This window comes from Aquarana catesbeiana, linkage group LG03 (genome assembly GCF_042186555.1).
Source record: "Aquarana catesbeiana isolate 2022-GZ linkage group LG03, ASM4218655v1, whole genome shotgun sequence".
Taxonomy (NCBI): Eukaryota; Metazoa; Chordata; class Amphibia; order Anura; family Ranidae; genus Aquarana; species Aquarana catesbeiana.
The window spans coordinates 124,684,042-124,699,313 of NC_133326.1; the positions used below are offsets into that span (position 1 = coordinate 124,684,042).

Consider the following 15,272-nt stretch of genomic DNA (forward strand, 5'->3'; position numbering starts at 1 on the left):
TGTCTAGCACCGGAGCCGCAGCTTTGTGTGTTCATTCAGACAAGGAGACATGGTTTGGCCCCACCTCCTCTCTTTCCTGATTGGCAAACTTCTTTAATTGACAGCAGCTAGAGCCAATTGGCGCCACTGCTGTGTCTCAGCCGAACAGGAGGGAGTGTCCCGGATGGCCGAGGCAGTCGTGCACATCGCTGGATCAAGATGGGCCTCAGGTAAGTTTTAGGGGGGCTGCTGCACACTGAAGGTTTTTTATCTTGATGCATAGAAAACATTACAATAAAAAAAAACCTTCTGCCTTTAGAATCACTTTAATGCTCAAGGACTAAATACGCCTAGAGTCAATTTGCGTTCAGACACATTTTGACACGTGACAAATTGTGTTTTTTCTGCCAAAACGCTGCTGTTCCTGGACATGCTGGCAGTGTTGTTTTTCTTCCTTTAAACACCCCTGCCTCTAAACGCCTCTAAATGTGTGCATGGACACATAGGCTAACATGAAGGTCCATTTAGAAGTAGAAAAAAATAATGCCTGACACCCCTAAAATCAGCATTTTTAGTGCTTCGTGTGCATTAAGCCTTTCATTGTCACTTTTGTTGGACAGCTTCATCTGCATTCCCTGCCTGGCACAGCAGAATCTGGAATGGGATGATGCAATCTTCTGACTCAATCACCTGTGTGTAAATTGGAGCATAAAGAGTTCCACCCAAAAGAGGAATCTCTGCCTATTTGTGTTTTTGACAGATACCCTTTCCTACTTCTAGGAGACAGTGCCGTGGCGCCGTCCCTCTGAAGTTCGGCCCCCTCCTCCTTCCCCTGCTGCCAAGCCGTTAGAAAGCGCAGCAGGCTTACAGAACTGACAGTGAAGCCGAAAGGCTTCACTGCTGGTTTCCCTTAGTGGAGATGGCAGAGGCAGCTGAAAATCGGCTGGGGTGCCGACATCGCAGCTCCCTGGACAAGTAAGTGTCTATGTATTAAAAGTCAGCAGCTACATGATTTGTAAAAATGAAACAAAACAATAGTCTTTGTGCTAAAACGTATGGAGTCCTAACCAGGAACACACTGACCAAGGAATTCATCAGTGGAAAGAGTTAATATGAAAGTCTATCCGACACCACACTCCTTGCAGCTCAGTGATCAATGGGAAACTGATAGCTGTGAAAACATAAGGGAATATGAGCACACAGGCTCATGGTGCAAATAACTTCTATTTATTGTAGTATAAAAGAGATAAAATCAATACACTCACAAGCATAGGTGAATCATAAGCGTTAATTCCTCCAATAAAGAACTCTGAACAGGGTCACATCCGAGCGCCAGGGTAGATGAGATATCCACAAGATGGATGGATGGGCTGGCTCCACAGACACTGGCTCATCTAGCAGCTGCCGACAGGCCGCGAGCGAGCCACTCACTGACTCCAAGAACGGCCGGTCAGGAGAGAGCTGTGGACGCCTCCAACACTTGGTTCAGGGAGGCCCCCCAACGAGCTCCCTGGACAACACAGGGCGGACCTGAGGAAGGAGGCCATGCCCTCTGAAACGCGTTGTCCTGGCAACCACACAGCATCCCCTGTCAGCTTGTTCCATCTGAGATCTCCCTGGGCCAAGTGTTGGAGGTGTCCACAGCTCTCTCCTGACCAGCCTTTCTTGGAGTCAGTGAGTGGCTCACTTGCGGCCTGTCAGCAGCTGCTTGATGGGCCAGCCCATCCATCCATCTTGTGGATATCTCATCTACCTCGGCACTCGGATGTGACCCTGTTCAGGGTTCTTCATTGGAGGAATTGTTTGACACTGACATGGTAATTTCTAGATCGCCAATTCCTATCCTCATATTGATTAGTGCTTCCAAATTAATAATAACTACTGCAGTAGGGAACAGACACAAAAGATACACTCTGCATATTTCCAAATAACTGTTCTGCTTTATTATGATGCAATTGAAGGTTTTTATACACATGATTACGTAGGTATCACATTAATATTACAATTGTACGTTTATGGTAACAAGGGGCGTAACATAGGCAGACAAAAATCAGAACTCAAAAGAATGCAAACATGTAATGAAAACATTATTAGTGCCGTGTGCACATTGAGGGCAGTGTGCAATACATACAAATTGGATACAATTATATATAGAACTTCCACATTTCCTTTACAGTCTTGTCTGTAACTTTGTCTAAACAAAGAGACCCTCAAGTATATGTAGTACATCTGCTAGATAAAGTAGTTTAGAGACAAGAAGGTATAGGCACAAGTAGAGAAGAGAGAAGACTGGCCGGTCATTATGGGCATTAAATTAAGTAAGGGAATGAAGGGTAAGAGACCCTCAAAAATGCCCAGCGCAAGAGGAGCGCTATAAAATATATGAACCGAAGCTGCGGTTCCGCCTATACTGAGCCCCTAGATAAATGGTTCGAGTGGACAGGGATCCACAATGGGTAACTGGGTTACCAAAGTCCACAGGGACTAAGAATCATGCAGAGTAAACAGCTAGAGAAACAGCTATCTATGTGAGAAGGATGGATCAAGGGTGACAACACTAGACAGAAAGGGACATTTTGATGTTAAGTTGTGGGATGAATTTGGGGTCAGACACTACAACTTATAAAGTTAAAACAGAGAAATGAGGGTTAAAACAGAATACTTTATATGTTGTCAGAGAGGGAAGATGGTATGAGCACTATGGCTGCCCGTCTGATCATAGAATCATAGAAGCTAGAGTATGTGAAGTATGGGATTACAGTACATGGGATGCAAAGGATATCAGAACAAAATAAGGAAAGCAGAATTTAAGTAGGGAAATATTAAAGAGTTAAAAGAAAGTGAGAGAATGATATGCATGTGTTGTGTACAAATGGGAAAAATGTAAGAGATTTTAGAGAGATATTACCATAAACGTACAATTGTAATATTGATGTGATACCTACGTAATCATGTGTATAAAAACCTCCAATTGCGTCATAATAGGGCAGAACAGTTATTTGGAAAGATGCGGAGTGTATCTTTGGTGTCTGTTCCCTACTGCAGTAGTTATTATTAACTTGGAACCACTAATAAATATGAGGATAGGAGTTGCCTATTTATAAATTTCCATGTCAATGCTTATAATTCACCTATGCATGTGAGTGTATTGATTTTATCTCCTTAATACTACAATAAACAGACATTATTTGCAACATGAGCCTGTGCCCTACATGATTTGTAGCTGCTGACTTAAAAAAAAATTCCAGAGGTAGAACACCTCTTTAAAGGGGTTGTAAAGGTAAAAATTTTTTCACCTTAATGCATTCTATGCATTAAGGTGAAAAAACTTTTGACAGTACCGCCGCCCCCAGCCCCCCCGTTTTACTTACCTGACGCCTCGAATCTTCGCTGCACGTTCTTGTCATCTTCGCTGCAGCTCAGCCTGGTCGCTGATTGGCTGCAGTGGATGGATTGAAAGCAGCGCAGCCATTGGCTCGCGCTGCTGTCAATCACATCCGATGACGCGGCGCGCCGGGGGGCGGGGCCGAGTGATACAGCGAGCGGCTATAGCCGCCGGCTGTATCACGGGAGCGCGCCCGCAAGCACTCACCACCATGCGAGGGAGCTCGCATGAAGGTGGTAAATGCTTGCGGGGAGGAGCTGAGACAGCCGCCGAGGGACCCCAGAAGACCAGGTTCGGGGCCACTCTGTGCAGAACGAGCTGCACAGTGAAGGTAAGTATGATATGTTTGTTATTTTTAAAAAAAAAAAAAAATACCTTTACAACCGCTTTAAAGCATAACTAAACCCAAAAACAAAAATTGAATATGTTGCAGCTAAGCTTACCAGTCCTTTGGTGTGGTGGCTGCATTAGTTGTCTTTTTTTCCATTTTTTTTCTTTATTTTTATCTGGTGATATAATCAGTAACAGACTTCCAGTTCTAGAATGACACTTGTCCTTCTGTTTCAAAACAATACAAACAAGATTACTATGAAACCCCTCCCCTCTCCTACCGTCTATAACTTAGAAGGATGTGGTTCTGTTGTTCTCAGAGAACAATGTAAATGATAATAGTCAGTACAGGCAGAGAACACAGGAAGCTATCACTTCACAGGATTTCCTGTAAGATCAACAAGTATTTTTTTCAACTTATCAAAGAAATATAACAAAAAAGTTTCAAATGTGTGTTTATCAGAACAAAAGGGAAAATTTAGGAGAAGTTCATTGTTATGCCGCGTACACACGGTCGGACTTTTCGTCTACAAAAGTCCGACAGCCTGTCCGACAGACTTCCGGCGGACTTCCGGCGGACTTTCGGCGGACTTGCAGCAGACTTTCTAACGAACGGACTTGCCTACACACGACCACACAAAAGTCCGACGGATTCGTACGTGATGACATACACCGGACTAAAATAAGGAAGTTCATAGCCAGTAGCCAATAGCTGCCCTAGCATGGGTTTTTGTCCGTCGGACTAGCACACAGACGAGCGGATTTCGGGGTCCGTCGTAGTTACGACGTAAAGATTTGAAGCATGTTTCAAATCTAAAGTCCGTCGGATTTGAGGCTGAAAAAGTCTGCTGAAAGTCCGGAGAAGCCCACACACGATCGGATTACCAGCCAGCTTTAGTCCGTCGGCGTCCGTTGGACTTTTGTAGATGAAAAGTCCGACCGTGTGTACGCGGCATTAGGGTTTACATGCAGTAAAGCTATTTTGTAAAACAAATATCTCTGGATGATCAATGCACATCGATTTTACCAAACTTTGTTGAAGATTCTTAACTTTTTCTGTTCTGAAGAAGAAGCTGTTTGATTCCTATATTGATTAATAAATGGGAGAGTCTGGTTCATTATAACCACCTTCTGCACTTGGCATTATTTTAATGAGGAAAGCTCCATCCCTTTCAAGACAGTTAGACCCCTTTCACACCGGGGTGGTTTTCAGTCAATTTAGTGTTAGAAATAGCCTCTGCAAAGCGCCTGAAAACTGTCTCCCATTCATTTCAGTGGGGGGCTGTGTGCTTAAGGGACGCTTGCTAAATACAGTGCTCCCAAAATGCCCTGTCCATTGGAATAAACAAGCTTTAAAAGCGATTTGAAAGTTCTGCAAAATGGGAGTTTTTAACCCTTTTTTTGGGTCAAAAGCGCCTGCTAGCAGCCGAAATGCGGCACAAAAGCGTTGCTTAAACAGCGCTTAAGCGCCGCTAAAACGAGCGACGCTTTAGCACTAATGGCTGGCGCTTTCAGTGTGAAAGCAGCCCTAAACAGTAGGAAGTGCAGTGTCTTACCAAAATAAAAATTCCCTAAACTTTACTTTTAACTTGGTGCAGACATCTGAGACAATTACATAAACAGAAAAGGAAAATTCTGGGGTGTTCTATATAGAAAGCCTATGTAGCACTAACTCTCGGTGGAGCTGCTGGTTTAAGCGGGCTTGTTACCTTCACTCTTGACACCCCTGCTTCACCGGCACTGGGTCTAGGGTTCTGTTGAGTTTACCTCTGGACGATAAAAGCACCAACACTTGAATACGTTTTCAATGCTTTATTGAACCAAGTAATGAAGGAAGTAGCAGGAAAGAGGCAGGATGGAAGCTACAGGGAAGCTCAAATACCTTTCTTTAGGATTCTTGAGAATGTCCTTTAAAGTTGAATATTGTAATTGGATGCAGTCCCCTTGTGGGACACAATCTTTGCTCGCCTGGATAGGCCTCTCTCACTTGCCTAGCAGCCAGTACGTAGCACGAACAAAAGTCTCTGCCACAGACTTGCTTGAAATAAATCCGTACAATTCTCTGCCACAGGATGTATTAAACTTTGCGGTGAATGTCAGACACAGTACTTGGACCTCTAAGCCAACCCGGCAGTACTTTGCTGTAGAACTACTTTAGGATACGTCCTCCAACCGAGTCACCAGGCCCCTCTCCAGACCAGCACTCTGCATGATCCTTCCATGATGGGTCCTCCCCTGGGATCTCCTCGGTTGTCCAGCTTCTTCACTCTGGATAGACAGCTCAGGACCATTCCTCGGCTGCTGTGGTAGGCCCCAGACATGCTTCTGGGCCCACCCACGCACCACAGTGGCGCGGGCCTCCGGAACGGAGGACCACGAGGTAGCACTCTAACGCATACCTCTAACACCAGGAGGGCCAGTAGGTGGCTGAAAAACGAACCCCAAAACATGGCGTCTGTCCCATAAATACCCTCTCCCAGAATGCAGCACGGAGGACCATCTCCATCGAGTTGTCTCCGGGAGGAGCACCCATACGCTTTGACACGTTGCCTTTCCAACCCCAGCCAATGGTAACAGCGACACCCACCGGCTCAGTGTGGAACCACACGCAACATCAGCCAAGCTGAGGCAAATCTAACTCCCCTAACGAGCAATTCACTAAATTTACCTATCAGTTGGTAGATCAGAAATCTACCAGCGCTACACCTACAAGTTGCCATATTGTATTGAATTTTTTTGAAAATTTTTGGAAAATTACAGAAATTTCACAATAAAAAGGAAAGTTTATTTTTTAATAACTATTCATTTTAAAATGCTTTGTGTAACAATTTAACAGTGGGGACGGAAAGTATTCAGACCCCCTTAAATTTTTCACTCTTTGTTATATTGCAGCCATTTGCTAAAATCATTTAAGTTCATTTTTTTCCTCATTAATGTACACACAGCACCCCATATTGACAGAAAAACACAGAATTGTTGACATTTTTGCAGATTTATTAAAAAAGAAAAACTGAAATATCACATGGTCCTAAGTATTCAGACCCTTTGCTCAGCATTTAGTAGAAGCGCCCTTTTGATCTAATACAGCCATGAGTCTTTTTGGGAAAGATGCAACAAGTTTTTCACACCTGGATTTGGGGAATCCTCTGCTATTCCTCCTTGCAGATCCTTTCCAGTTCTGTCAGGTTGGATGGTAAACGTTGGTGGACAGCCATTTTTAGGTCTCTCCAGAGATGCTCAATTGGGTTTAAGTCAGGGCTCTGGCTGGGCCATTCAAGAACAGTCACGGAATTGTTGTGAAGCCACTCCCTCATTATTTTAGCTGTGTGCTTAGGGTCATTGTCTTGTTGGAACGTAAACCTTTGGCCCAGTCTGAGGTCTTGAGCACTCTGGAGAAGGTTTTCTTCCAGGATATCCCTGTACTTGGCCGCATTCATCTTTCCCTCGATTGCAACCAGTCGTCCTGTTCCTGCAGCTGAAAAACACCCCCACAGCATGATGCTGCCACCACCATGCTTCACTGTTGGGACTGTTTTGGACAGGTGATGAGTAGTGCCTGGTTTTCCCCACAAATACTGCTTAGAATTAAGGCCAAAAAGTTCTATCTTGGTCTCATCAGACCAAAGAATCTTTTTTCTCACCATCTTGGAGTCCTTCAGGTGTTTTTTTTTTAGCAAACTCCATGGGGCTTTCATGTGTCTTGCACTGAAGAGAGGCTTCCGTCTGGCCACTCTGCCATGAAGCCCCGACTGGCAGAGGGCTGCAGTGATGGTTGACTTTCTACAACTTTCTCCCATCTCCCGACTGCATCTCTGGAGCTCAGCCACAGTGATCTTTGTGTTCTTCTTTACCTCTCTCACCAAGGCTCATCTCCCCCGATAGCTCAGTTTGGCCGGACGCCAGCTCTAGGAAATGTTCTGGTTGTCCCAAAGGTCTTCCATTTAAGGATTATGGAGGCCACTGTGCTCTTAGGAACCTTAAGTGCAGCAGAAATGTTTTTGTAACCTTGGCCAGTTCTGTGCCTTGCCACAATTCTGTCTCTGAGCTCTTCAGGCAGTTCCTTTGACCTCATGATTCCCATTTGCTCTGATATGCACTGTGAGCTGTAAGGTCTTATATAGACAGGTGTGTGGCTTTCCTAATCAAGTCCAATCAGTATAATCGAACACAGCTGGACTCAAATGAAGGTGTAGAACCATCTCAAGTATGGTCAGAAGAAATGGACAGCACCTGAGTTAAATATATGAGTGTCACAGCAAAGGGTCTGAATACTTAGGACCATGTGATATTTCAGTTTTTCTTTTTTAATAAATCTGCAAAAATGTCAACAATTCTGTGTTTTTCTGTCAATATGGGATGCTGTGTGTACATTAATGAAGAAAAAAAATGAACTTAAATGATTTTAGCAAATGGCTGCAATATAACAAAGAGTGAAAAATTTAAGGGGGTCTGAACACTTTCCGTCCCCACTGTATATGCTATAAATAATTATTTTTATGAATGTGGAGTTCTCCTTCAGGGCCAGTTCATAATGATGCAATGGGGGAAACACACAGGAATTGCTGTGCTTCCTGCATCGCATAGTAAACACACTGTGTTCATGCAATCTGCTGTGGGTGTCAATTAAAAGTTAACAACACCCCGAAAGCAGGTCGCAGAATGCAGTGCATTTGCCTGAATCAGATCTGATTTCAGAGCGGCAAAAAAAAAAAAAAAAAGGTGCCTTCACCTTTTTCGTGCAGATGCGATGCGATTTCAGCCATACAAAATGATGGATTCAAATCGCACTGCACAGAATAACATGTAGTTTGCACAGCAATCGGGTATGATTCCTGTTTTCACATGCAGTGTGAACCGAGGCTTAAAGCTGAACTCCAGGAATTATAGAATAAGTTGACGGTGATGTCTCCACCTCGCCCAGAATATGCCTTATAGATATTAAGAAAATTAAGGCATTTTATAAATGATAGGGGTGCCAAGACAACCTTCTGTGGCAAGTGTGCAGAGGGTAAGCTGCTTGCATAGAACCTTGCTGCATATAGCGCTCACTAGTACAGTGATTGCAGCAACCCCAGCAGCCCTCCATTATGCCAAAAATATAATTCCTGGAATTCAGCTTTAAGCAACAGGCTTTTTTTTTTTCAACAAAGCAGCTAAGGGTGGCCCGGGGAGGTTGTAAAAAGAAGCCCAGAGCCCTACCTAATGGTTAAATGCACAAAAAATGTATATAAAATGAACACAAATTTACAAAATTGCCATTCCAGACCAATTAATGCCACCATCACTAGCACTTTGTGAAATTTGAAATTAGTGTGGTCCCTCTGCACAGCACTTGTGGTTCTCAATGACCTCTGAGACAGTCTCAGTATTTCGCTTTGCTAGAAAACTTTTTTATTATTTAAACTTCCCATTTAAATGAGGGCGCTAAGACAACCAGAATCAATCTGCGCTTACCCATTACAATAATAAATATTATACTGCTTGGAATTTGCATAGAAGTATATATACGCTATGTACCCATATAATGTGTTGTTTACACGCATATGAGAAGTAACAGGCAGATGCAGTCTGTTGTCTCCCCTACAGGTGAGCTCAACCACAGCAGCAATGCAGAGGAAGAGGAAGCCATGGACAACATGGTTACTCTATGGTTTCCTGAGTCACTAGGGCAGTGATTCAATTGGATGCTGGTCGCCCATGTGACTCTGGGGGCCGACTTTGGTGTGACAGAGTCTATTTAAGACCCTGGCCCCTGAGTTTGGCGTGCATTAATGTGTGGCTAGTGTAGGGACAGGTCATCCATCTGTCAGGGACAGTATTAACAGCAGGGAAAGGTTCCAGATGAATAGGGAGAGCTTAGGGCTTTGCAGTCTCGTTGGACATCTTCCCATTTGGGCACAGGACAGCCAGGTCGCATTCCGCCCCTGCAGACAGATGATACAGTCAGGTCTATAAATATTGGTACATCGACACAATTCTAATCTTTTTGGCTCTATACACCACCACAATGGATTAGACATTAATTGAACAAGATGTGCTTTAACTGCAGACTTTCAGCTTTAATTTGAGGATATGTACATCCAAATCAGGTGAACGGTGTAGGAATTACAACAGTTTGTATATGTGTCTCCCACTTTTTAAGGGACCAAAAGTAATGGGACAGATTAACAATCATCCATCAAACTTTCACTTTTTAATACTTGGTTGCAAATCCTTTGCAGTCAATTACAGCCTAAAGTTTGGAAAGCATAGACATCACCAGATGCTGGGTTTCATCCCTGGTGATGCTCTGCCAGGCCTCTACTGCAACTGTTCCTGCTTGTTCTTGGGGCATTTTCCCTTCAGTTTTGTCTTCAGCAAGTGAAATGCATGCTCAATCGGATTCAGGTCAGGTGACTTGGCCATTGCATAACATTCCACTTCTTTCCCTTAAAAAACTCTTTGGTTGCTTTCGCAGTATGCTTTGGGTCATTGTCCATCTGCACTGTGAAGCGCCGTCCAATGATTTCACTGATGAGATGGTATGCTTTGGATCATGAGAAGTTCCTTTCCTTCTCCATACTCTTCTCTTCCCATCACTCTGGTACAAGTTGATCTTGGCCTCATCTGTCCATAGGATGTTGTTCCAGAACTGTAAAGGCTTTTTTAGATGTTGTTTGGCAAACTCTAATCTGGCCTTCCTGTTTTTGAGGCTCACCAATGGTTTACATCTTGTGGTGAACCCTCTGTATTCACTCTGGTGAAGTCTTCTCTTGATTGTTGACTTTGACACACATACACCTACATCCTGGTGAGTGTTCTGGTGAGTGTTCTTGATCTGGCCAACTGTTGTAAAGGGTGTTTTCTTCACCAGGGAAAGAATTCTTCAGTCATCCACCACAGTTGTTTTCCGTGGTCTTTTGGTGTTACTGAGCTCACTGGTGCGTTCTTTCTTTTTAAGGATGTTCCAAACAATTGATTTGGCCACACCTAATGTTTTTGCTATCTCCTTCATGGTTTTGTTTTGTTTTTTAAGCCTAATGATGGCTTCACTGATAGTGACAGCTCTTTGGATCTCATATTGAGAATTGACAGCAACAGATTCCAAATGCAAATAGCACACTTGAAATGAACTCTGGACCTTTTATCTGCTCCTTGTAAATGGGATAATGAGGGAATAACACACATCTGGCCATGGAACAGCTGAGCAGCCAATTGTCCCATTACTTTTGGTCCCTTAAAACGTGGGAGGCACACATACAAACCATTGTAATTCCTACACCGTTCACCTAATTTGTATGTAAATACCCTGAAATTAAAGTCTGCAGTTAAAGCAAATCTTGTTTGTTTCATTTCAAATCCATTGTGGTGGTGTATAGAGCCAAAAAGATTAGAATTGTGTTGATGTCCCAATATTTATGGACCTGACTGTAAATGCTCCGCTACATGCTGTTGGTATCAGTGAGTGTTCCCAGTTGGGCCCTCCCCACCTGGTTGTTGTGAACTGTTTTGCCTTTATTTCAATACAAGTTCTACTTACTGCACCTGGCCTCTGTGTGTTATTGCTGCTGCACCACACTGCACCCACCCACAAACTGTGTTTATAAGGAAAAAAACTGCACATCTAGGTCCACTGTTCCTCTTCTATAGGTTTGAGGATAGGGCCACTAGCCTTGCACATGGGGGTACCTTTTGCGTGGAGCACGTTCATCAACCAGGCAGAGACCGAGTTCATGTGAAAATCATACATTATGTCGGTTTCCCGACTTACAGATGAGCCGCACACTGTGTGCAGTAATTAAATACACAGAGTCCCTCTGTAGCATGCTGTCCTGTGTCGCTGCACATACTTTCCTTCTGTATGTTACATTTAGGAGGGACACTGCTGAGCCCATGCCCTCTCCACCAGTCCAGTGTATCTCTGCCACCTCCCTCCTAGTGACAGATAGGGCCCTGCCATGCGTTTAGCGCAGACCTCATGCGTGCACTTCTTAACTCCTTCTCTCCCGTATCATCTGGCTATGGGTCTCCAATATGCAAGTTTGGTCCCAGTTGCTTTGGAAAACCAACTGCTGGGGAGGGAGGCAGATCACCGACCCCTCGCTACCAGATGACCACACCAGGTACCACACTTCCCAACTGGCTTCAATGTACCTTGCACTAGTTCTTGGTAACCCAACAACTGCATGACCCCTCTTGCTACTTTTGCCAAGTAAATCTTTTGTAGTGGCTTTGCTTCATACCCCATATGTGCTTTACTGACCCTAGTCCTTTCATACACCAAGAACCTCCATACACCCCTTTAAATGACTTCAGACCAGGCTTAGAACAGTTGATTCAACTTTACCTGAACATTTTGAGGCACGGTCTAACATAAACAATTCCATGCAACATTCCCTAAAGAAACTTAACTAGGCTGCACAGGATTCTGTTTCCCGAGGCTTGGCATTTCTCCAGACATCTGGTGCTTTCCAACAGACAGCTGGGTGCAGCAGTCCCCCCTTTGGTGCTTCAAAGCAAGCATGGCATCTTCCTGAGCAGGCCGAAGCTCCAGAACCTAGCCTTCTCCCTTATTTTTATTATAGGGCAGATAGGCTAGGTCACAAAAGCCCAGGAGGTGCAGAATATTAACCTTCCTCCCCAGCCTGGGCCAGCCAACTGCCTAACTAACATACTGTAAGCAACCTGCCTACAGGTTGGCTTTCTGATCTAAAGAGGACCTGTATACTGTTGTGACTCTGCAGAGAATATGTAAACATACTTGTAACATACTAATAGCATATCATAATAATTATACTTAGGCCCCTTTCACACTGGGGCGGTGGGGGCGGCGGCGGTAAAACAGCGCTATTTTTAGCGCTGTTTTACCGTCGTTTTTGCGGCTGTATTCGGCCGCTAGCGGTGCGGTTTTAACCCCCGCTGGCAGCTGAAAAAGGGTTAAATCCGCTCGTACAGCGCGGCTATAGCCGCGGTATTACCGCGGTATAGCCGTGCTGTCCCATTGATTTCAATGGGCAGGAGCGGTTTAGGAGCGGTGAATACACCGCTCCTTCGCCGCTCCAAAGAAGCGGTTGGCAGGACTTTTTTTACCGTCCTGCCAGCGCACCGCTTCAGTGTGAAAGCCCTCGGGCTTTCACACTGAACAAACAGCGGAGGCTGTTTAGGGGCGGTTTGCAGGCGGTATTGTTAGCACAATACCGCCTGCAAACCGCCCCAGTGTGAAAGGGGCCTAATACTGCTAGAAATATATATTTTATACTACTAATAAAAATGCAATGTACTATAATAATTTTCCATTACTCCCAGAAGTATTGGAAAGAAAAATATTTCCATTTGACTTTTATGTCACGCTTTTTTGCATGCATGAAAAGCGGTCTGCGCAATTAAAAGCTTTATACAATGAGATACATTTGTTCTTGTTTTCAAATCAATTAACATTGTCAGGTACTGCTGTTAAATAACTTGAAGGACTGGTATATTCATGTTTGTTCCTCCGTTTATGATGCTTTGTTGCAAAACAATAGGTGTGTTGAAACTCACCTGGTCGTGATGCAGAAGTGAAATAGGCAAATTACATGATACCAGCATATATATCTTGTGCCAGTTCACGGTTCAGTCTGTTTGTAGCAGTCCACCACTCAGTCCGGAATGTCTAAAAATGACAGAAAAAACCCACTAGGTCCTAATGGAATAGATTTGACTGTGAAGCAGCATTCAGGGGGTAGCCTTCCTGACTGGTTCCATGGGCTCATGTCAAGGAGGTAAGTGTGTGTCATATCAAGATCATTATATAATATTATAGGTATGACTTTGCTGATTCTTATTATTGAACCCAAAACCATTATAGTTTCTCTTAAAGTAAAGTAAATAATACTAAAATGGGCCTGAGGTACTACAATGACAAGTACGACAGTGGGGAAAATAATTATTTGATCCCCTGCAGATTTTGTAAGTTTGTCCACTTACAAAGAAATTAGGGGTTTATAATTGTTATCATATGTGTATTTTAAATCAATAGAGAGAGAAAATCAACCAAAAATCCAGAAAAAACACGATACAAATGTTTTAAATGGAGTTGCAGTTCAGTGTGTAAAATAAGTATTTGATCATCAAGCAAAACATGACTCAGTACTTGGATGAGAAACCCTTGTTGGCAAGACATTTATTTGCACACATCTCAGGGGGTTTTGGTCCACTCTTTTTTACAGATCTTTTCTAAATCCTTAAGATTGCTTGGCTGTCGCTTGACAACTTGAAGTTTCAGCTCCCTCCATAAATTTTCTATAGGATTTGTTGCCTTGGCGGTATGTTTAAAGTCATTGTTATGCTGAAATACCTATCCACGACACATCTTCAGTGTTCTGGCTGAGGTAAGAAGGTTCTCATCCAAGATTTTACAATACATGGCTCTGTCCATTGGCCCCTCAATGCAGCAAAGTTGGTCTGTACCTTTAGCAGAGAAACAGCCCCACATCATGATGTTTCCACCACCATGCTTGACCGTAAGAATGGTGTTCTTAGGGTCATAGTCAGCATTTTTCTTCCTCCAAACGCAGCAAGTCCCCCTCCTTAAAAAGGCACATTTACAGTCATGCCAATGAACAGCTAAATGATTCAGAGAAGGATTGGGAGAAAGTGCTGTAGTCAGATGAGACCAAAATTTAGCTCTTTGGTATTAACTCGACTCGCCGTGTTTGGAGAAAGAAAAATGCTGACTATGACCCTAAGAACACCATCCCTACAGTCAAGCACGCAGGTGGAAATATGATGCTTTTAGGCTGTTTCTCTGCTAAAGATACAGGCCGACTTTGCTGCATTGAGGGGCCCATGGACTGAGCCATGTATTATAAAATCTCGGATGAGAACCTTCTTCCCTCAGCCAGAACACTGAAGATGTGTCGTAAAAGGGTCTTTGAGCATGACATTGACTCAAAACATACTGCTAAGGCAACAAAGGAGTGGCTCAAGAGGAAACACAATAAGTTCACGGAGTGGCCTAGTCAGTCTCCAGACCTTAATCCTAAAAAAAATTTATGGAGGGAGCTGAAACTTCAAGTTGCCAAGAAACAGACAGCCAAGAAACCTTAAGGATTTAGAAAAAATCTGTAAAGAAGAGTGGACCAAAATCCCTCCTAACAAGTGTGCAAACTTGGTAACTAACTACAAGAAATGTCTTACCTCTGTGCTTGCCAACAAGGGTTTCTCCACCAAGTACTAAGTTATATTTTGCTTGAGGGTCAAATACTTATTTTACTCACTGAACTGCAACTTAATTTATAGAATTTTGTTTTATGTGTTTTTTTTTCTGGATTTTTGGTTGATATTCTGTCTCTATCATTTAAAATACACCTATGATAAAAATCACAGACCCTTCATTTCTTTGTAAGCGGGCAACCTTACAAAATCTGCAGGGGATCAAATAATTTTTTCCCCACTGTATATGAGAAATCTTTTTACTTTGCGCCTTAGTAATTTTCAGGATTCATGAAATGGTTTGATATTTTTGTGTATGTAGATCTGAGCAACAAGTTAGTTTCGTTCCGAATTGTAATTCGGACTAATTGTTCGATTTTTGGATATATCCGAATTTCCGGACCAC

General features: G+C 43.4%; 1 protein-coding gene across 2 annotated transcripts in view; it reads left to right on the top strand.

The window, feature by feature from the left end:
* The first annotated feature begins 811 nt into the window (after positions 1 to 811).
* SH2D7 (SH2 domain containing 7) overlaps positions 812 to 15,272 on the top strand; it is a 77,452-nt gene continuing 62,991 nt past the window's right edge. Inside the window, exon 1 of one of the 2 annotated variants that reach the window (XM_073619166.1) lies at positions 812 to 954. In XM_073619166.1, the coding sequence (XP_073475267.1) occupies positions 899 to 954 (56 nt within the window). In that variant the 5' untranslated portion in view covers positions 812 to 898. Of the gene's footprint in view, positions 955 to 13,148; positions 13,435 to 15,272 lie in introns of those variants that run through there. The other variant, XM_073619165.1, reaches the window with a different exon arrangement.